This window comes from Pleurodeles waltl, chromosome 5 (genome assembly GCF_031143425.1).
Source record: "Pleurodeles waltl isolate 20211129_DDA chromosome 5, aPleWal1.hap1.20221129, whole genome shotgun sequence".
Lineage (NCBI taxonomy): Eukaryota > Metazoa > Chordata > Amphibia > Caudata > Salamandridae > Pleurodeles > Pleurodeles waltl.
Genome location: NC_090444.1, coordinates 1,038,862,701 through 1,038,885,797, shown reverse-complemented (window position 1 = coordinate 1,038,885,797; position 23,097 = coordinate 1,038,862,701). Strand labels below are relative to the sequence as shown.

General features: G+C 44.4%; 1 protein-coding gene across 5 annotated transcripts in view; it reads left to right on the top strand.

Moving 5' to 3' along the window:
* The window catches only part of MTFR2 (mitochondrial fission regulator 2), a 155,369-nt gene that overhangs the window by 108,090 nt on the left and 24,182 nt on the right, over window positions 1-23,097 (top strand). For 4 of the 5 annotated variants that reach the window (XM_069235210.1, XM_069235208.1, XM_069235209.1 and 1 more), the window contains 2 exons: window positions 6,607-6,824; window positions 9,635-9,959. In XM_069235210.1, the coding sequence (XP_069091311.1) occupies window positions 6,607-6,824; window positions 9,635-9,959 (543 nt within the window). Of the gene's footprint in view, window positions 1-6,606; window positions 6,825-9,634; window positions 9,989-23,097 lie in introns of all 5 variants that reach the window. The other variant, XM_069235212.1, reaches the window with a different exon arrangement.

Here is a 23,097-nt window from a genome sequence, read left to right as displayed (position 1 = left end):
TGGGGGTGGTTCAGAGGGGTCCCTTTTGAACCTCAGATGTCTCCCCTAAATTTCAGTCCTGTCTGCTGTGGGGGTGTGGCATGCAGATCTTTATCTTTAGTGGTGCCCTGATCTGGCTCATAGAGGCCAAGTGTCAGAACCTCTCCCTCCAATCTATCCAGCCAAACCCTCAAATGCCAGAGGTCTGTCGTTCCAGTTGCTGAAATTTATAAATGCACCTGGGGAATGTACAGATGTGCTTCCCCCCTGCTTCCAGTGGAATGAAGCTGAATTAAAAGGCACACAAAGTTTTTAGAACATCGAAGGCCCACTTTCTAGAAGTGGCATTTCTAGGGTATCATTGACAAAACCACTTTTACCATGGGAAGGGGTTTGTCATTGTGAATCCGATGAAAGTAAACATCATGGGGCTGCTCCACTCCAATCCACTATTGTAGCCAGGATTAATTATGCACTTCCTCCCATGTTAACCTATAGGCAGAGCAGCTCTCGTGGGCAGTGAGAAAACACATGGGTATTATGCACTCCCTGGGCACATGTGCCCAGGTGCACGCACAAACCTGCAGGCGCAGGCTGGACACAAGTTTAGGATCACCAAAAGGGAGCAAGTGCCCACATACACGCCTGCTGTGACAGGCTCAGTATATATAAAAACACCAGTGTGCAAGTGTGCACACCTTGGCAAGTGTGCACATATTGGCTAGCTGTTTCAGGCTCAGTATATGGGTGAAGAATCTGTTGTCCAATTGTGCACACATTGGCAAGGGCTGCCAGGTCTGTATATATGAAAACACCACTGTGAGAGTGTGCACATATTAGCCAGCTTGGCCAGTCTCAATATATATGAAAACCCCATTGTGCAAGTGTGCACAGCTGGGATGCAATGGCAGGCTTAGAACTTTATTGAACACCATTGTGCAAGTTCATACGCAGTGGCCTGCAGTGACAGACTCAGCACCACAGTAAAACGCTATTGTTCAAGTGCACACACACTGGCCTGCTGCAGCAGGTCACGAATCTGCTGGTTATCGCCACTTCCTAACCATTGGGGGAAGTGCGCACTTCCACCCTGTACACACTGGGGGATAGCCTGACACCTTATCAGCGCAATCTTTCTTCATGTTGTGCCCTTTGCTTGTACTGTCACTGAGTTGTCTCTGCTTGTGGAGCTGGTGTTATTAGTGTGGTCGTCTGACAGTTATGGCCTCCTGCTGCTTTCCTGGGTCTTATGTGGCATACTGTTTTAGGTGCTAGAAGACTGCATTTTGAAATCACGGTCCCAATATTTTTGGGGTGTCTGATGGAATCATTGCATTGGAGGTACCCCACCCTTGGAGATGTTTTGTACTTCCCTGAGTATTACTGTTAGCTGTCTGTCTCACAGGTGTGTTCAGATACAGTAGCATCTTATCATTCTGCCATGCTTTCCTCTTAAGGGTGGGATTGCATGTAATTTAATTGACTGATTGCTGCTGGGTTGCAGTGCGAGTATTATTGGCTCAGGCTGGCTGATGCACTATAGTTTGAGATAGCTTTTCCTGTGACTGCCTGAGAATGTTGTTGAGTGGCTATATAGTTAATCCTTCTTCATGCACCGTACACTAACCAAGAAGTTTTAACATGCAACTGCGTTTTGCAGAACATGCATTGTGTTTATGAAGGATGATCTTGATGTTGGCAGTTGGGTTAGCTATGGTTCAAAAGGTCATCGGTGCCCCTTCTGTGTACTTGCTAACACCTGTATATATGGTGGCGAAGTTAGTGCTTGATTGATATTGATTACCTGGTCACAGTAGCCAATGCCTTCCCTTAATATTGTACTTCCCCCTGGCATTAGTGCTGGGGCTTGCTGTGGTTGTAGTATTGTTACCTACAGTGACATCACAGAGCTGTTTAAGGGTCTTCATGGTGAGCTCAAAGAAGGGGTCTATCAGTATTAATATGTTTTGTATGGGGCCGTTTTTATGAGTGTGGGAAAGTGTCCCTTTTTGACAGGGATGCCCTCATTTTGCCTGGTAACTGATGCAAATTTGACTGAAAGTGCATTAGGTTCCTGCTAACCGGGTCCCCAGCGCCAGATCTATTTCCCTAAAACTGTATAATTTATCCCAAATTGCCAAAGCCCTTGGCACCCCTGTCCGTCCCTGCCTAGGGCATGGATACCTAAGAGGGCCCCAAAGGACTGCAGCATGTATTGTGCCACCCCCAGGGATTCCTTACTTAGCTCATGCAGACTGCCATTGCAGGCTGAGTGTCTTGGTGCAGCTAAAAGTGAAAACACAAAATGACACACAGCCTGTGTCCCATGCCCACTACAAATGCATGCAATATATGGAAGTCACTCCTACAGCAGGCCTTCCATCCATAAGGCAATGTTACATTTGTGGGCATATTGGAAAGAGCAGAAGAGCAGATATGCCCCTGCTAGATCTTTGTTGATTCTTAGACGTAGTAAGTGGTCAAGGAAGCCATTTTGAGTACATGTCCTGGACACTGGCCAATATGAGTTATTGCTATATGATGGCTTCAGTGAAACCAGGTATGTTTGGTATCAAACATCTCGTATTAATAAACCTGCACCAATTTCAGTTATGGATTTATCAATACATGCACCCAAAGGGCACCTTAGAAGTGGCCCCTGAAAAATTACAGCTGCTGTTGTACTGGCCGACTAGTTTTGGCCAGCCTGCCACCAACAGACATGTTTCTGTCCCCCAGGGGTGAGAGCCTCCGCTCTCTGGCAGTCAGGAACATAGCCTGCTCTGGCAGGGTTGTTAACATACCCCTCCCAACAGGATGACTTTCAAATCTGCATTCCAAGACAGGGAACTTCAAAGAGGTCAACACCCCTAGTATGCAGATCTGATTCCGTCTCCCCCCCCCCCCCCTCTCCAGGGGAGGACATGCTGCCCCCTATCACCCAAGGCCCATTTGGTACATGGACAGGTGGGAAAATTATTAGTCAGAGAGGCGTGTGTCTACCCCTCAGGTCAGTTCAACCCCTAAGATGAGCTGCCTGATGTAGACACCAAATTTGAAAGTCTGCTATCTTGCTGATTGCAGAAATAGGGACTCTGGGACAGGGTATTGCCCACTTCACACAGGAAGTGGTCATATGGGGACAAAGTGACCCCAGGGGTAAGTAACCCATTGTCTCGAAGGGGGTTGGGAAGCACACTGCCTCACATCACAGCACAGTTTGCCCCTTTGCATTGTGGTATATGCATTATAAAGTGTGTGCTTAGTTTAATATTAGCTATAGGTTTTTCACCAGAGTTGGTACGGATAGTGCTGTACATCTCTAGACACATGTTTCTGGATTTTATCCTTCTCCAGTAGAGATCAAAAAATGGATTTCATCAAGGGTTGCTGAGAATGCTGCCACAGTCCTCTCAGGTCTTAGTACCTCTCACTGGTGCACAGGTGCATCTCCAAAAGTGCGTCAGCTTGTTGGCTCAAGGGAACCATTTTAAACAGAAGGGGGATAGGCGCACAGTGCCTCACATCACAGCAAAGTTCACCCCTGTGCATTGTGGTAAATGCAGTACATAGTTTGCGTTTACTTGAATATTAGCTTCTTTTCACCAGAGTTGGTGCAGAAAGTGCTGTACATCTCTAGACACACATATTTCTGGATTTTATCCTTCTCCAGTAGAGATCAAAAAATGGATTTCATCATGGGTTGCTGAGAATGCTACCACAGTCCTCCCATTGGCTACTACCATACACTCCCCTAACACCTCTAAATTTGGTATTTAGGGGAGCTCCTGGCCCCAGAAAATCAGATCCTGCTGACCTGAAAGAGACTGACCCTGAAGAGTTGAAAAAGGAAGAAAAGAAGACCAGCAGCTGAATTGGCCCCTGGCCCGCTTGCCTGCCTGCTGTCCTCAGCAGTTGTGCCAAAGTCAACTTGTCCAGGAACCGCTGTGGAGTAACAGAGCTTCATCCCTGCAGGCACCCCAGAAGAACTGCGAGGACTCTGGACCACCAAAACCCGACACCGGAAAGCACTACTGCACCTGTGCCCCCTAGCCTGAGTTCAAGTGGGCCAACAGTGCCAGCGACCCTCCTGAGACAAATCCCTCCTGGGGTTTGTCAACTGTGGACTTCCTGACATGGCCTGAAACCTCTTTGTGCAGGCCCCACTCTACCGCGAGTGCCCCAGTGTCATAAACCCAACGCCTCAGTACACCTCTACGCCCTGCCCCCCCCAGCCAGAATAGAAGAGGACAAAAGATATCCCTACATTCCGGAGAATTGTGAGACCTGTGCCCCCTTGTTGGTTCAGCCAGACTGGTCCCCCCAGTCCCAGCTTGCAGCATCTTTCTAACAGGACCGTTCTCCTTGGGTTTACATTAGGACACTCAATGCTGAAAAGCACCTCTGCACCCGGATTCCCCATTTGCTCCAGAAGTGACCGGTTGGTGCTGCCTTGAACCTTGCCCTGTACTTACCTTAACTCCAGAAGAACAGTCCTGAAAGTCGTTGCTAAGTGCCCGAACGCAGTATATGTTCCTTTTCCCATGAGATAATATTAGGGCACCCAACGTGACTCCCCAGTGCCTCCCTAAGTGACCTGTTGGTGCTGCCTTGGACCTTGCCTTATTCTTACCATACCTCTAGAAGATTGGTTGTGTAAATCTCTGTAAAGTACCTGTATGGAGTATATGCATAGGATAACATTACCGCTTCAGAAATTGCACTAAGTGTTGATTTTTCAAACCTGTAAAAATTCAGAACTTGGAACGTACCTACGTGATGATCTTGGTACCTAAAATTATATAAAGATCAGTGCTATTTTTATTAATTAGCATGGGTCTCCTTATTTAGTTATATGTATCATTCATTAACTGTGTGCATTCAGCAAGTGTCTAACACTCCTCTCTGAGGAGCCTAAGGCTGCTCGACCACACTAACCCCGAAGAGAGCACCTTAGTATGGGAACCCCTGGACTCTTTGCACAGTATTCCTCATTTTGGTATACTGTATAAAGAGCCAGCTTCTTACAATGACCATTGATGTTGACACTTTTTCTACAAAGCAGTGTGCATTGTATTGAAAGTGAGGCCTATAGCTGCGATGGGTGACCCAACGGCAAATGTAGGCTTCCAGGAACGAGATAAAGTTGGGGTAGCATGGTGTTAATCGGCACCTATTGCTTTCTCTTCCATGTACAATTTGCATACAAATTTTCCCCATACACTGCATATAGGGCCTTTTACACTTATTATGTGCATAGTGATCTTCTTACACGCCTGTCAACACAGAGGTTCTGTCGCACTCAGTTGTGAACTTCATCCACTCATTGTCTTTGTCCCTACTGACAATCTACAAAATGCTTGCTGCAGTGCTTAGTTTATAAAATAATAAGTGCTGGGGACCAAAGTTTCTCCTCGAAGACCGCCACCAGCCCTACAATGTCCGGCTTACCAAATATCTAGCCTAAATTCTTGATTCCACCTCATGCCTCTTTCATACACCACCAGATTCTGTATCACACACTTTTGCTGGTTCTTTTTTTAGCTTTGCTTTTTTCCTTAATCACTATTCTTCAATTTTCTTTTCCTCCTTTACCCTTTCCTGCCTTTCACTCTCTTGTTCTGGCCCAAAGTCTGATGATGGAAAATAAGTCCTAGTCCTCAAGTAGTTCAAAAGTTACTAACACACCACATACTGAGTGCACTTCATTGGTAGACACGTTGCAAAGTTAACTTGTCAACTTTCAGCGGTTATGAATGCACTCTGGTATTAAACAGATGAGAATTTTGTGAAGATGATGTCCATATCTGCAATTGAGTGACCTGGGGAAGGCCTTTCATCTGCAGCAAAAAATGTACAATTCAAGCTGAGACAAACATTTTTTTTATCTTCTTCTGGTCAGGAAAATGTTTTCTTTCACTAGTCACTATCAGTATTTGCCTAATGATGATCATCATAGTATGTTTTGTCAGTAGGTTAGCCCTACCTGGACGTTTGGATGCTGGAGACGATAGCATTGTTTTAAAATCCCTTTACAATTGTGTATTGTGAAATTGGCAAGTTTTATTTTTGTCCTCGTAGGTCACTCTCCATCATAGCACAACTGCTACTGATCTTCCCCTTTTCCCGCTTTACCCACGTGTGAATCTCATATTCTTCGTTGCATATTTGTTTGCACCGCCCATCCTTTCTATGCTTTTCTGATTCCCTACCCCACAGTTTATCCAAGGGCCCAAATATTGGCTTCTGTTAAAGGTTGCAGCAAATTATTCGTACTCATATGTTCACTTCCATGCTGTCATTGCCGTCTTAACCCATTGACCCAGTTCCCTCATCTTCCATCACTAGCTCAGCTATGGCTATTGACCTTGTAATTAGTAATGTGAGAGGGACATGCATTTCTTGATGTGCACTGATTTTGGTTTAGTGTTATTTTTTTTTTAAGCACACATACACTATCCCACAGCAAATTGAGAGGATGATTCGAATGGACAACGATCTAAGGTGGTTTGTGGATGAAACACAATAGAATTAACTAAGCGTTTACTTTGCGTAACAGCACCAGCTAATTCTGTTCTTTCACTCACTTCTTCCTTTTCCTTTTTGTTAAATGTATCCGTCCTACAGGAATGACATTCCTACAAGTATTGCTGTCAAACCAGTCCAGTGTTCAAGGCCTACTGAGATGTCCACCATATCATCCTCTCCAGATGGGACAGTGCAAGCAGGAGAACATTTTCCACAAAATAATGAAACCATTCAGAAAATTGCAGCTCTTGAGGAGGAGCTGGCCAGGCTTCGGGCTCAGATTGCTGCCATAGTTGCAGTTCAAGAGCAAAGAGATAGTAAGTGTGCCTGAATGTGGCTCTCTCCTGGGCTCAAGTAGTGTCTTTGCATTGACCTCTTGCAAGTTGGCCTGGATGGATATGTGTTGATGTATGTTTTTATTTATTTATGGAGCTGTTATTTTGGTGAATCAAATATAATAACAGATCTGGAGAAAATCAAAACTGTTAAAGAGTTAACAATTGGTCCCCCCTCTGAACCTGATATTGTTTTCTGTCTGTAAATATAATCCTGTGCAGGGCTCGAAAAATCATAAAAATGTTACTAGACCTTCAGGTCGAGTAACTTAAATAATCTACGTGACCTAACTATAATATACTTGACCCATAAACGTGTTTCAAATTGTGTGATCCTAGGCAAATAGTTTACTGAGTCGCCTTTTCTTAATTCTCAGATATGATTGCACCTTCAAATATGTGAGCTCAGCATTTACAAACAAAACTCTTTTTTATTTTTTTATTAGGTAGACTAAAGTTTGCAGCATGCATCACAAGAATCTAACCCACATACCCATGAGGTCTAGCCCACATAACCTAGGACTTCTTTTAGTTTACTAACAACATTGCCATCAGGGCAGGAGGGTTTCTCAGTTTGTTTAAACACTAAAATCTAATAAATTTATTACTAAACCATGATGTGGTAACATATTGTCACCTACACACAGTAACTTTCCAAGAAATATCCAAAAAAAACTCTCCACTAACTTGCAGCTTTACTGCTAAAACTATATAGTGTATTAACAATCTGTGAAAATTTGGTTTCAGAAAACATATCCTTTGCACATCAACATGTAAAGTATTCTGATTTGTTTTCATTCTAATAAAATATTTTTTAATCACACATAATTATTAAAAAAGGGCTTTCACAACTGCTGAAATATATTTTGGAATGTTTGCACAGTTGACTTTGTCATTTAAATGCTGTGTGTAAGGAATAACCTGACACCCTATATCCTTTTATTTTACATTCTAAGCAGTAGGTCACACAGTTCACCTTACAGAGTCCTGGAACTCTGCAGTCAGAAGGAAAATTAATTGTAATAAAAACTGACTTTTGTCCTCGATCTGTGAACATAGAGCAAATGTGACATAAGAACAAGAATTAAAGGCATCTTTTATTGCCCCTCCGCTTATGAACTGAACAGAACACCTATTTAGTGTCAGCTCGCAAGAAGGGAGGAGTAAGTATGGAAAAAATAGCTTGGCCTGAACAAATAAGACCCGCCACTGCGAGTGGTCGAGTGGATTTTTCCAGCCTTGCTGTGTAAGGTTACAATTTAGATCCTTTCTTAAGATTTCTGATTTAATTGGGGACGCAGATTTGTAAGTTCCCTTCTGTTTGTGGCAGCCTTTAGCACGCGTAGGACTGCTAGGAAAACTTGTAAGTATTTGGTGTCTTTGTGTAGAATTTATTCAACAGGTCTCTATGTGACTGATCATCCAGTGTATGTAGTACAAGCCTCTATGTTTTTGTACTTGTTTCATTAATTTCAAAGCTGGGCAACGTGTTACAGACATGCAGTTGAAGCACCATTATGGAGAAGTGGTGCTTCAGATGAATATTTACTTATTAAATGTCTTCTTTGTGCATCTTTCTGTGGTCTTTGTTCATTTAGATTTTCAGAACCTACTGTCCTTGTAGGCTTTCATCTTCTGGTTGCCTCAAAGTGATGGAGCTCTGCTTTTGCAGCAAAAATCCTTTTCTGGATGGTTATCTCTTGTTTAATTTTTATCGTTTCTTAATTAAGACTTTTGCTGCCATGCCTTTGTTTAAGTGCTTTTACAGGTGTGAGCTGATAAGGGCAGGGAAGAGCTACATGATTAACATGGTAGTGGCACAAGTCATACTGAGATCTTCATGAAAGTTCTGTAGCAACAAGTTATTCTGTGGTTTTGAAGAGGTGCATTTTCAACCCGTAGTGATCTCCTCTGAACGTCTGTTTTAGGTAGCGAAGAAGGACCCTTAGTAGGAGCTCTCATTATGGTGAGATCTTCTTGAGAACTATTTGTATTTGACCGGGTAGATGACACACTTTTAACTCTGCCTTTCCAGTGATTATATATTCCTGAATGCTGCCATGAAAGCATTGAGAAATATTGCGAGCGGAGCATCTTTGCAGATGTTAGCTTGATTTTGGTGCAAACATTTTAAGTGTCTGTTTCTTTATTTGCCAATAATTGCTGTTTCACACTATTCCTACTACTACTCCACTTCAGGTTAGAGATCTGATACCAGTAAATGTTGGCCAAGGTTTCCCATTGGGCCCTTTCCTCTAGTTTCAAAGACCTGCAGATTCAAGTTTGGTCAATCTTTGATGTTAGAATGTGTTGCTTGAACCAAATAAAGTGTTGGGAGGCTTATAAAATGGTGATAGTGATAAAGCTAGTCTCTCAAGTATGTGCATTGTTGAATAAATCTATGTTTTTGGAATACCTTAAGCTAGTGGTTCTTAACCTGTGGTCCAGGGACACCAGGGGTTGGCAATACCTATTCAGGATGTCTGTGTATGCTTAGAAAATGTTCATAATATTAACAGATTAATAAGGTGTACATAAATAAAGAAGCAAACCGTAACATTGAAAATGTTAGTGTTCTGAAAATGAAACTTGAGGCTGAAAATTAAGTTGGTATACTGATTCGTGGGAGGAGTGCAAGTGCATGAAATGTAATATAGTATGTACATTTCTTATTCTTATCATTGATCACTCAGATGGTTCAGTTTCAGCCCTCACATTGTAGACAAACAGAAGTTGTTATGACTTTTTGGTGACTGAGCTATTCATCTTGTTACATCTCCATTATTATCCAGGTGTTGCAGCAGTTAGTGTCCTTGACAGCCCTTCCGATGTCCACACATTCCAAGGACGGACCTCAACGCCTCTCTCTACTTCATTGCATCAGCCTAAAATGCATCCAGCACCCCCTCCACCACCACCACCTCCGCTCCCACCTCCTCCACTACCAGCAAGTACAGATGTCAGCAATTCAGTCATTAGCCTTATAAAAAAACGCCGTGCAGCTAATAACAATCATCCCACAACCAATGACCCTTGGAAGGATAGTGTTGAAAGTATGCCTAGCATGATGGATGTTCTCAAGGATTTGAATAAAATTCGACTGCGTGCTGTAGAAAGGTTCGTTTTGCTTATGCTTGGTAATATTGGTAGGTGTAGCTCTTATTTATTTGAACACTGATGAAATGTACTCTTTACATTTTCTTGATAATCATTAGCCAAACAATGCTGGAGCTCAATCTGCTAAGGAGCACTCGGGAGAAATCACTGGTTGAGGTACCAGTGGAAGATGTTAGCATTGACTTAGAGCCAGGTGGCCTTTCTAGCTCCTAATCTCTACTATTGGATATGACATTACCAAATGTTATGCAGCTCAGTGAGTTAAAGGTACCTGATGCACACTCCAGCAAAACTGTAAAATCTTAATTCCTGTTGGCAGTGGCTCTGCTTTTTACCTTCCCAATGTCACTAAAATGATTCCGTAACATGGATCATTATGACTCCTGCTATTGTGCCAAAAGACAGTTCAGTTTGTAGAGTGTGTTGAACTGGTTGTCTGAATCGATGCTATATAAGAGCATCTCAAAATCAGCATTCTCTTGTTACCAACAAAGCCCAGGATTTTGCCTCTGCCAGTTTCTACTTGCATGGCACCCTTACAAGATAAACTTTTGAAATGCATTTCTGTATTAACACCACTTCTCTTGATTATAAGCATGAAAGGCCACATGAAGGTGAAGAATGCAGGGGTAATGCTCAGATGTATTTTCCTACATACCCAGTCTTTATGGTCCTTTGGCATTCAAATAGATAAAACATTTACTTCAACATTGCAGTTGATTTGTAAACAATATCTATCTATCTCTCGCTCTCTCTCGTCTGTATGTATGTGTGTATATATATATATTTGTATATATATATATAGGGAAAAATTGTGGTTAATATTTGCGCAAAATGTAGAGGTAAAAAAGAGCCTCTTCAAACATGTCTTCCTAGAAAAAAAACCCTGTACAAGTAGTTAATATTGTGTGAATTTTACAGAGGCTCACATTAACCCTCACTGCTTCCTTAACACTAAACTTTTTCCATCTTGGACCATGTTATCGCTGCCATTTTTGGGTATATACCGTGTACTTCCCCTATGCACTCCCATGCGACCCTATCTTTTTTTTTTGGGGGGGGGGTTTTATTGTTTTACACAGTCACTTAGACTTTCCAGTACTCTTGCCGTACCCTTAGCCCTACACCTAACCTATATTTAACTCCAGTGCTAACCCTTAACGCAATTCCACCATAACCCTTACTTCACCTCTAACCTATTCAACTTCCCATACACCTTCCCTCACTCTTAAACCAATTCGAACTCTTAACCATATCGTAATACATTCATGTTGTATCCCTCAAAATAAGAAACATAACAATAAACTTTTCTCCAAATTCAAGTGTATTTTGCAATAAGGCTTTTCTACTTTTTTGTAAACTTTGTCTTTATGCAGTGCAATTTTTGACTCAATTTTTCTGTCTGAACCTTTTTGATACTTTACATTTTCCTAATCCTGTTAAGTTTTATTTAATTCCGTTTTTCTGAAGGATACTTCCAAAAGCAGATTACTCACCTACCTGGAGAGTACCCCTCACACACTGGACTGGATCTGGAGATTTTTTTTCTTAGCAGTTCCCTCACACGCCAGTAGATGGCATTGTGTGTTGCTCCATGTGAAGTCCACCCCACCTCAGAAGTGACATCAGTGCCACATATAACCACCTCCTGTGCGTCATATCTGTTGCTTTCTTTCCACATCTTTTGACACGGACTCGGAGCTCACTCCCTGGATTCTGTCACTTGAAAAAAGCTTTTCTATTATAAATGTGCAAGGTTAATCTCCCCTTGAAAATACAGGTTTCAGGCCCTGCAAAGATCTCATGTCTGGGTTCCTCACACGACTCGAAGTTGTGTGGCGAATGTGGTTTTATGAATGCGAAAGTGATATGAAACAACTATGCCAAACTATGTTGTCAAGCACTAAGACCCGGTCTTGGTCTAAGTGGAGAACACTGACACGTTCTTGTTCTCAAGGCTTTTTCTCTAGAACAGTCTTGATCCCACTCCAAATCATTAAGTAAGTCAAAGTCAAAGAAGAAACTTAAGAAGTAGAAGAGTGACTCGCTACCTTTCTCTTCCTCGCCAAGCGGACGTCAGAGTGACTTACGCACTCAGTCCTGATCTCCCACCAGGGAAACGATCTCTTAACTTGTCCTAATCCAGCCCATATTTCCAGCTCTGTCAGCAACAACGCAACAGATCCAGTCCTTCGAAGAGGCCATATTGCATATTTTTGGTACGCTTCTCTGTGCCCCAAGGGTCGGCGGAGGCCTCCAGTCAGGTTATCCCAGTGGACTCCATCCCTGACTTTGCCTCTCAACCCCATTTTCCTTTCCGCCCCCATTCTAGAACTGCCCGCTATGACTCCTCAACCAGCGTCAAGATTTTCACTGGTTTCCTTCATGTTTGTCTGCTTTGTGGCTGGATGAAGAACTGATTTCCTATTGGTGTCGGAAGTAAATCCACTGCAACCTCTATCAAACTTGTAGCTCCGCTACTTCAGCCTCGTTCAGACTTGGAAAGGATGCTTTCTTTACTACAATAGTTCTCAGACCTTGAAAACCTGTGATGATTGCAAAAGAGATGATGAGCCCCAGTTGTATGACGAGGAGCATTTATTTTTGGATCTCCAAGATGTCAATGGCCTGGACACATCTCCTGACGCTGGCCTCACCTCCCCACCTGACCCTTCCACAGACGAGTTGGCATCTTTGCCATGGTTATCAGAGGGGATACAGAGGTTTTCAACCTCTAACTGGCCTCAGTGGTGGTCATATCTAACGTAATAACAAAACTCTGCAGCCCAGGCAGACTCCCTAAGAGCAGCTCCTCCCCTTTAACAAGGCCATCACAGACACCTTATTGGACACTTGAGCAAAACTAGGATCTTGACCCCCCTGTTAACAGGCATATTGAGAGGCGGCATAGATGGGCTCAGTGAGAATAATCTTTCATCCTTTGGCATCCTATACCAGAGAGTCTTGTAGTACACGCTTCTCAAGTAGATGGAATCCTAATTCATTTGCAACTATACCACCAGACAGAGAATCCAAGTGAATGGAGGCTTTTGGAAAAAGGATGTTCTACACTGCCAGCTCTACGCTCATATCTGAAAACTAGAGTTTTCTCTTGAGTCAATAATCACATGCATTGTGTTAGATGGTGGGCGCGATATTGCCTGCAGTCAGTCCCTGATGACCTCTTTGCCAATTTAGAACAAATAATACAAAATGGCCAAGATACTGCGAATTATCCAGTATTGGATCTTTCATAAATTCACATGCTTGAATCATTCCCGTCGTCGAAGCGGGAGTCCCACAGTACATAAAATAGCAATAAATAATGAATAATTTGTTTTTGCCATAGGCTATAATGGAGCCAGCACTTGCTCACATAGCCTATCCATGTCCTTTTGGGAGAAGACCCAAACCTGCCTGCTGTCCAATCAGGCACCAGCACCCTCTAGAACCTTCTCCAGAGAAGCTCCCTTCCTCAGATTTTCTACCGCATGTCGTGTGAAGGGAGTCTCCCTGAGCTCTGCTCAGTTTTTTCTTCTACTTCAGAATTTTTCTCTCAAAAGAGTTGAAAATATGTCAGATTCTTCTAGAAAAGGCCTTTTCCGCCCTTGCAAGACCTGTGGGAAAAAAAGGCTCCATGTGGATGACCCACATAAAGACTGTTTGTACTGTCTCTACCCACACATCAGGTTAAGGACTGCAAGATATGTCGCACCTTCTCCACAAAGACCCTCCGAGACCGTGAGGGCAGGCTCCTGACATGGTTACAGGCCAAATCCTGTACTTCAGGTGAGGAGAGTGGGTCAGAGAGGCCACACAAAAGGTCCAGATCTGAGGACCTAGGCCAAATAGAAAAATCCAGGAAGAGGCAGAAATCACATCATGGGAAGGGCTTACAGACTTCAGTCTCCTCTGAGCCTTCCTCTCCTCTTCAAAAGAAGGAGTCCTACCATCTATCTCCTTCCTTAGAGCCTTCCTCTTCTGGAAAACTGACTCTAAAAATTAAATCGACGACGACAACACCGTCGATGACCGTGACGACGACGACGGTACCTACAACTACCGTCTCCACTACATCGTCGACGAGACCGTCGTCAGCGTCGACGACCTTAACATCGACGGTAAGGGATCCGATCCCCTCTCTCAAGACTCCATCGGCACCGTCGACGACTGCCCCGTCGACTATAACGTCAGCGACGCCATTGTCATCGGCGCTTTCGCCATCGACGGGGAAACAGTCAAAGAAACTACCGTCGACGACACTATCGTCAACAACACTATCGTCGGCGAGACCATCGTCGGCGAGACCACGGTCGACGGAAAAATCTGTACCATCCACGGCTGCATCAACTTTCACGCCATCGACAGCAGTGGTGCCTAGTAGACAGGTTGAGGCCACTCCTACCTCTTCCAGGTCTCCAGATCTCCGAGCCATGGTCAGGATCAGTACTCTACCGGCACAGGACATTTATCCAACCGACACATCTCCAAACAAGGTGTTGGCTTTACTACCCAGTCATCTTCTTGACTGGGAGGAATTGGACGAAGGTCCTTTCGGAGATGCACATAGCCCCCTCGCAGCTCCATGTCAAATACCAAGATGAGGATGAAGAGGATGAGTATGAACAGTACCAACCATACTACTCTCATCAGGAGCAATACTACGAAACACGAGAGCCTCAACACAGAGATATCGTACAAATGCCTTCCTCCTTAATCCAGGATTTACAATCCATGCTTCAGGATTATAGGAGAAGGTTCCCAGCGGAAGATCAACCACCAGCGCCGGTCTCTACGGTGACGCCAGTTAATGCTCCTCCTCCTCCAGCTACTCCAAGATCAACATCGCACTCGGTGTTAGCTGCACCCCCCAGAGATGAAGGTTCCACTTCAGGGGAAGAAGAGCAAGAAGAAGGAGAAATTTCCACTCCACAACATCCTACCGAGGAATGGGACTATTACTTGGCCCCCACTCCTTCTCCACCACCTCCTCACCCCTCTGATTCTCCGCCTGAGGACATAGGTGGTTTCCATAATCTTATGGACGGAGCCGCAGTACGTTTCCACCTCCCAACATCTGTCTCCCAATCGGAATGTTTCCTACATGATTTCAAGGAGCAATCACGGAAGTCGGTACGGGCCATTCCGATTATTGATTACATATGGAGCGAGGGCACAAAGATTATGCGAAATACGGCTACGGTTCCTCCAGTTCCACAAAAACTGGATAAAAAATACAAGGCAACCCAGGATTCTCCGGCATGCCTTACTGGCCATCCAAAGCCTGACTCGGTCATCTCACAGGCTGCTCAAAGACGCTCCAAAAATCCATCAACGCCTATCTCCACTCCTCCAGACAAGGAAGGTCGCAGACTGGACAATATAGGCAAGAGATTCTCCTCCATGTCTGCAATCACTGTCAGAGCAGCAAATTCGTTAGCGATTTTAGGCCGATATGACCGCCAAATGTGGTCCGACATGCAACCTTTCCTGGATCTCATCCCGGAAAATAAACAAGAAGAGGTACGAAAGATCCTACAGGAAGGTGAGCGTACGTCGGAAGAAATTATCGACTGCGCTCTTGACATAGCCTCTACTGGTTTCCGCCAACTAGCGGGTGCCGCTATCTTACGACGACAAGGTTGGCTCAAGGCCACATCTTTTAGACCAGAAGTGCAGTCCCGAATTCTAGACATGCCTTACGATGGGGAATCTTTATTTGGCAAACATGTGGATGACGCACTTCAAGCCATTAAGACGGACACAGACACCGCCAAGTCCCTGGGTACCCTGCAGTACCGGAAGCAGCCCTTTCGAGGGGCTAGAGGGAGAGGTTTCATCTCATTTCGAGGTTCCTTCCATAGACAATGCCAGTAATCCCAGTACAGGCCTTCATACCACCAGCAGTACAGGCAATCATCGACTGCCTCCTATACCAGACAGGGAGGTAGACGAAGGCAGGGTTCGTAATCCAGAGATCAACCCAGAAAGCAATGATCTTCTACAGGCACCGGCTATGCTCCCCCAATGCCCACAACATCAGCAAATAGGAGCAAACATTTCCAACTTCATCCAAGAGTGGAAGAAAATAACATCAGACAAATGGGTGCTGGATATAGTGACAAGAGGTCATGTCATACCCTGGAATTCACACAAAAGCCACCGCTTCACCCACCAACATCAGGCAGCTCTCTCCATCTTTGTCTGCTTCAAGCGGAAGTCTTCAGCCTTCTGGCCAAAGGGGCTATAGAGACAGTTCCTCTGCAACAACAGGGTCTCGGATTCTACTCCCGGTTTTTCCTCATAAGGAAGAAGTCAGGAGAGTGGCGTCCTATACTAGACCTCAGGAAACTCAACAAGTTCCTTCGGAAACAATCCTTCAGAATGATCACACTGTCAGATATCTTGCACCTCTTGAATCCTGGAGATTTTATGACAACTTTAGATCTCCAGGACGCCTACTTCCACGTTCCAATACACCAAAAACATCGCAAATATCTCAGTTTTACAGTAGCCGGTGCCCATTATCAGTTCAGAGTCCTACCATTTGGCCTCAGATCAGCTCTGAGAATCTTCACGAAATGCCTTGCCCCAGTCGCAGCCTCCCTCAGAAGCAAGGGTTTCCAGGTGTTCCCATACCTGGACGACTGGCTCATAAAAGCTCCGTCATCTCTACTAGCCTCAAAAGCCACAGACGCCTGCCTAAAACTATTCAACAGTTTGGGTCTAACAGTGAACCTACAGAAGTCAGTCGTGCTTCCCGCACGCAGGAGAGTTTTCCTGGGAGCAGAATTAGACACTATCCAAAACAAGGCATATCTTACCCTAGCAAGGCAGCAGAAGCTGGCCCAATTGGCTGTCACAATCTCCGCAAGAAAGTTCGTTTCAGTACGACTATTCAAATCGCTTCTGGGCATGATTTCCTCAGCCATAGTCCTAGTACCGCTAGCAAGACTCAAAATGAGGCCGCTGCAAGAAGAACTGCAGCTTCAATGGACCCAGTCGCAAGGATCCTTCGACGACTTAATAACTATCACACCAAAGATTCGGCAGGCGTTAGAATGGTGGTCTCACATCAACCACCTCTCCCACGGTCTAACTTTTCTGGCACCAATAGCAGATTTCGTCATCACCACGGACGCCTCCTTGGAAGGATGGGGAGGCCACTTACAGGACATGCGCATTCAAGGCAGATGGTCCAAGCTCCAAAAAGAGATGCACATAAATCTGTTAGAGCTGAAGGCGATTCATCTCACGGTCAAAGCTTTTCTGCCGCGCATCGCAGGATCATTAGTGTTAGTCAGAACAGACAACACAACAAGCATGTTCTACATCAACAAGCAGGGAGGAACAAGATCCCTCTCCCTCTCAAGAGAAGCTCAGTCTCTCTGGAACTGGCTCACACTGAACAACGTCCGCCTCAGGGCAGAGCACCTGGCGGCGGTCAACAATGCTCTAGCGGACTCTCTCAGCAGGACAGACGACAACTGTCACGAGTGGGAACTCAACCAGACCATACTCGAGGACATCTTCCAACGATGGGGTCGGCCGATCCTAGACTTGTTCGCCACCAATCTGAACGCCAAATTCCAGTTTTACGCCAGTCGATACCCACTCCTGGGGTCGTGGGGAAATGCTCTTTTGATAAGATGGTCCGGGATCTTTGCATACACCTTCCCCCCCATTCCACTGATTCCCAGGCTCCTCAGGAAAATGAAGACGAATGCTGCAAGATCATTCTCATAGCCCCCAAGTGGCCGAGGCAGTACTGGTACACGGAGCTCCTCCTCCGGTCAGTAGCCAATCCAGTCCGCCTCCCTTGCAACCACAATCTTCTAACGAAGAATCAGGGTCTCATCTTACATCCCGACCCAACTTCACTGCATTTGCATGCTTGGATCCTGAGCACAGAGAGTTCCAAGATATGAACATCGATCAAGAATGTAGGCTCATATTATCAAAAGCACGAGCAGAGAGCACGAACAAGACATACAAACTAAAATGGAAGAGATTCTGTGTTTGGTGTTCTCAGAACAATTTTCACCCATTTCAAATTAATCCTGAGCAAATTCTTTCTTACCTGCTCTCCCTCTCCAAGGATGGTCTTTCCCATGCATCAGTCAAGATTCACCTAGCAGCTATAGCCTCTTACAGACGATCGGCTGACATGCCGTCTATTGGTTCAACCAGAGTCATCAAACAGTTTATGAAAGGACTGTTCTGCACCTTTCCTCCGGTACGCTTACCTCCGCCAGAGTGGCACCTTAATATTGTTCTCTCCCAACTCATGAAAGCTCCTTTTGAGCCCCTTCATAGGGCGGAACTCAAGTACATCACCTGGAAAGTGTCAACCTTGCTCGCTCTCACCTCTACCAGGAGAGTCAGTGATATACAGGCGTTCACTACTAAAGAACCCTTTTCAGTTTTCTCTGAGGACTTCGTTATGCTCCGAACCAATCCCAAATATATTCCCAAAGTTCCATCTTCGTTCCACCTCAATGAACCCGTTATTCTACGAATCTTTTTTCCAAACCCTACTACGATAGCAGAGAGAACTCTCCACTCTTTGGACATCAAACAATGCCTAAAATTTTACCTGCAAAGTACCAAGCACATCAGAAAATCAGACCAACTCCTACTATCTTATTCTCTGGGACGTCAGGGAACAGGAGTAACCAAGGCCACTATAGCCCGATGGATTTCTTCAACAATCCAATTTTGTCACACCAAGGCAGGAAAACCCTTGACTAGGCTTCCGAGAGCCCACTCCACAAGAGCAGTCTCCACATCGGCTGCTTTGTTTCAAGGTATTGCCCTTGATAAAATTTGCCAGGCTGCGACATGGAAAACTACGCACTCCTTTACGCAGCACTATTGTCTGGAGTCATCATAAAGAACAGACTCTCTAGTAGGGCAAGCTGTGTTACGCCATCTCTTTCATTAAGGTGAGACCTTTTTCCTTAGTTATAGTCATATGGCTTGAGATGCAAATAACCAAGTTTCTATTATGCTTCCATGTGAATATGTAAGGTGTATGTATGTATTTGTGGATATGTGTGTGTATATATATATATATATATATATATATATATATATATATATATATATATATATATATATATATATATATATATATATACACACACAGGGAGTGCAGAATTATTAGGCAAATGAGTATTTTGACCACATCATCCTCTGTATGCATGTTGTCTTACTCCAAGCTGTATAGGCTCGAAAGCCTACTACCAATTAAGCATATTAGGTGATGTGCATCTCTGTAATGAGAAGGGGTGTGGTCTAATGACATCTACACCCTATATCAGGTGTGCATAATTATTAGGCAACTTCCTTTCCTTTGGCAAAATGGGTCAAAAGAAGGACTTGACAGGCTCAGAAAAGTAAAAAATAGTGAGATATCTTGCAGAGGGATGCAGCACTCTTAAAATTGCAAAGCTTCTGAAGCGTGATCATCGAACAATCAAGCGTTTCATTCAAAATAGTCAACAGGGTCGCAAGAAGCGTGTGGAAAAACCAAGGCGCAAAATAACTGCCCATGAACTGAGAAAAGTCAAGCGTGCAGCTGCCACGATGCCACTTGCCACCAGTTTGGCCATATTTCAGAGCTGCAACATCACTGGAGTGCCCAAAAGCACAAGGTGTGCAATACTCAGAGACATGGCCAAGGTAAGAAAGGCTGAAAGACGACCACCACTGAACAAGACACACAAGCTGAAACGTCAAGACTGGGACAAGAAATATCTCAAGACTGATTTTTCTAAGGTTTTATGGACTGATGAAATGAGAGTGAGTCTTGATGGGCCAGATGGATGGGCCCGTGGCTGGATTGGTAAAGGGCAGAGAGCTCCAGTCCGACTCAGACGCCAGCAAGGTGGAGGTGGAGTACTGGTTTGGGCTGGTATCATCAAAGATGAGCTTGTGGGGCCTTTTCGGGTTGAGGATGGAGTCAAGCTCAACTCCCAGTCCTACTGCCAGTTCCTGGAAGACACCTTCTTCAAGCAGTGGTACAGGAAGAAGTCTGCATCCTTCAAGAAAAACATGATTTTCATGCAGGGCAATGCTCCATCACACGCGTCCAAGTACTCCACAGCGTGGCTGGCAAGAAAGGGTATAAAAGAAGGAAATCTAATGACATGGCCTCCTTGTTCACCTGATCTGAACCCCATTGAGAACCTGTGGTCCATCATCAAATGTGAGATTTACAAGGAGGGAAAACAGTACACCTCTCTGAACAGTGTCTGGGAGGCTGTGGTTGCTGCTGCACGCAATGTTGATGGTGAACAGATCAAAACACTGACAGAATCCATGGATGGCAGGCTTTTGAGTGTCCTTGCAAAGAAAGGTGGCTATATTGGGCACTGATTTGTTTTTGTTTTGTTTTTGAATGTCAGAAATGTATATTTGTGAATGTTGAGATGTTATATTGGTTTCACTGGTAATAATAAATAATTGAAATGGGTATATATTTGTTTTTTGTTAAGTTGCCTAATAATTATGCACAGTAATAGTCACCTGCACACACAGATATCCCCCTAACATAGCTAAAACTAAAAACAAACTAAAAACTACTTCCAAAAATATTCAGCTTTGATATTAATGAGTTTTTTGGGTTCATTGAGAACATGGTTGTTGTTCAATAATAAAAATAATCCTCAAAAATACAACTTGCCTAATAATTCTGCACTCCCTGTATATCTATATATATATATATATATATCGATATTTACAGCATGAAATTTACTATACATATGCACATACTTAAAGTATCTGTATTCTTTCGTAACTCACGTTCAGAAATGTACGAGTTTACTATTATTATTATTATTATTATTATTATTGATATTTCAGACAGAGGGTATTCATGCTCGCACCCTCCACCCACGCTGGATACAGTGTTTATCAACCATACTGCTGTCTATTCAGATTCAAGCATGTGAATTTATGAAAGATCCAATACTGGATAAGAAAACTGTAGTTAACCTGGATAACTGTAGTTACAGGTAAGTAACTTGTTTTCGTATGTCTTCAGGTCTGGGTTGGATACTACAGACTGTTGGGATAGGGCAGTTGGTACCAGCATGTTGCTTCAGCGCCCAATTGAATAAGATCCACAAGTTATTACCTCCATGAATGGCAAAGCATTACACCAGACAAATGGATGCTTCAAATTGCCCTGCCTTACCTGTCCACCCTTCTAAATATGCCACTTTCACCACAACAACTTCCAGAGGACCGCACGTCCATCTGAGAAAAGGAAGTCCAGAATCTCTCTTGTACAATGGAGATATAGAGAGGGTGCCGATATCAGAAATAGGGACTGGTTGCTGTTCCCGTTATTTCATGTACCAAAAAAGGACAGCTGACTGTGTCCTATTTTAGATCTTTGCCCTCTGAACTTCTGCCTCAAAAATGAGGAGTTTAAGGTGCTCACCCTTACCAAAGTTCGGCTTGCCCTGGATCAAGTTGACTGAATGGTGGCATTGGACTTGCATAGCACCTATTTTCACATACCTATCCTAAAGTCCCAAATGCCTTACTTGTGGTTTCAGGTAGGCTGCAAGCACTTTCAGTTTCCAATGCTCCCCTCTGGTTTAACCAGCACCCCCCCAGGTGTCTACAAAAGTGATGGTGGTGGTTGGTGCACTTCTTTGGAAATTGGGAATAACAGTTTTCCGATACCACGACGACTGGTTGCTAAAGACATGCTTGCGTCAGTCATGGTCCACCTCCAGATGACGCCAACCTGCTAGCATCTTTGGGGTTTGCTATCAATGTGCCAAAGTCACAGCTGACTACTTTAAGAGGCTCTCATTCATTGGAGCCATGCTGGGTACAGTGCTGTTCCAAGCCTTTCCCCTGCCTCAGTGGGTCTGGGACATTCATGCTATGGTCCTGATGTTTCACTCCTTGATTCGGGACTCAGTGAGATCGTCTGATTCTTTTTGGCTCCCTGATTCCTGCCAGAGGACCAAACCAGGTAGCACATGCCGTTAGTGGAATCTGAAGTCTCAGTGGACTCAACACAAGGGGAACCTGACTGAGTATGGGAGGCGACTGCAAAGGATCTGCCATGGTGGCTACTAGACCACAATTTGTCCAATGGCAGACCCCTGCCCCACACAGAGCTAACAGTGACAATACATTGTTGCTGGGTTGGAGAGGTGAACATAAGAGGACTCTTGCCTCCGGCGGAGACCTGCCTTTATATCAGTTTGCTAGGTATGTACATTTCACTTGACACTAAAAGCTTTCCCCACATGTATCAAGGGAAAATGAATACATGTCCTCATAGACAATACCGCTGCCATGTGGTACTCCTGTGCTTGGGACCTCCGCATCTCTGGAACTGGCTGAGTTACCTGGGCTTCTCCCTGGTCATTCAACAGGGTCAGGAGAGTGAGTTATCCAGAATGTCTGACAGTGAGCAAGTGAGCATTTGCCCCTTGATTTGGCTGCCACTTTGGGAGGACTTCCTGTCACAGCAGCAGAGCATGGCCCTGCACTCCAGTCTGAGTGACTTACACCTCCATGCTTGGCGAATGAGCAGTGATAGTTAACTGCCTCCGACCTTCTTAGATCGCTAATGCCATCTTTGCTGGAGACTGGGAGAAGTTTGTTGTTTGGTGTTCTCCTAGGCATATCCAACTTCTACAAAGCCAGTTGTCTATTTTTTTTACTGTTCCTCCCCCCAGTAAAGCCCAGTATGGGCTTGCTGTGGCTGCTGTTATTGGGTGTTTGTCAGCCTTACCACACTTTTTAAGGCTGTCTGGTCAGCAGTCCCAAGTTAAATCACCTCTTTTCTTAAAGGGCTGACCTACTGGTTTCCACCAAAACCTTTAGTGGTGCCACAGTGGGACCTGAATGTGGTTGTCACATTATTAATGTACACTCCCTCTGAACCTATGCATAGCTCCTCTCCACAATTGGGAACCCTGAAGACCGTGTCCTTCATATTGAGCACAGTAGCTCCTCACATGAGTGGTTACAGGTATTACCTGTCCAACAACTGTGTACTACCTTAATACGGACAAACTAGTGCTGCGTAAGGTGGCATTTCTCCCACAGCTTGTGACCTCTTCATATCAGGCAGTCTGTCATTCACCCGACATTCTTTGCTTCA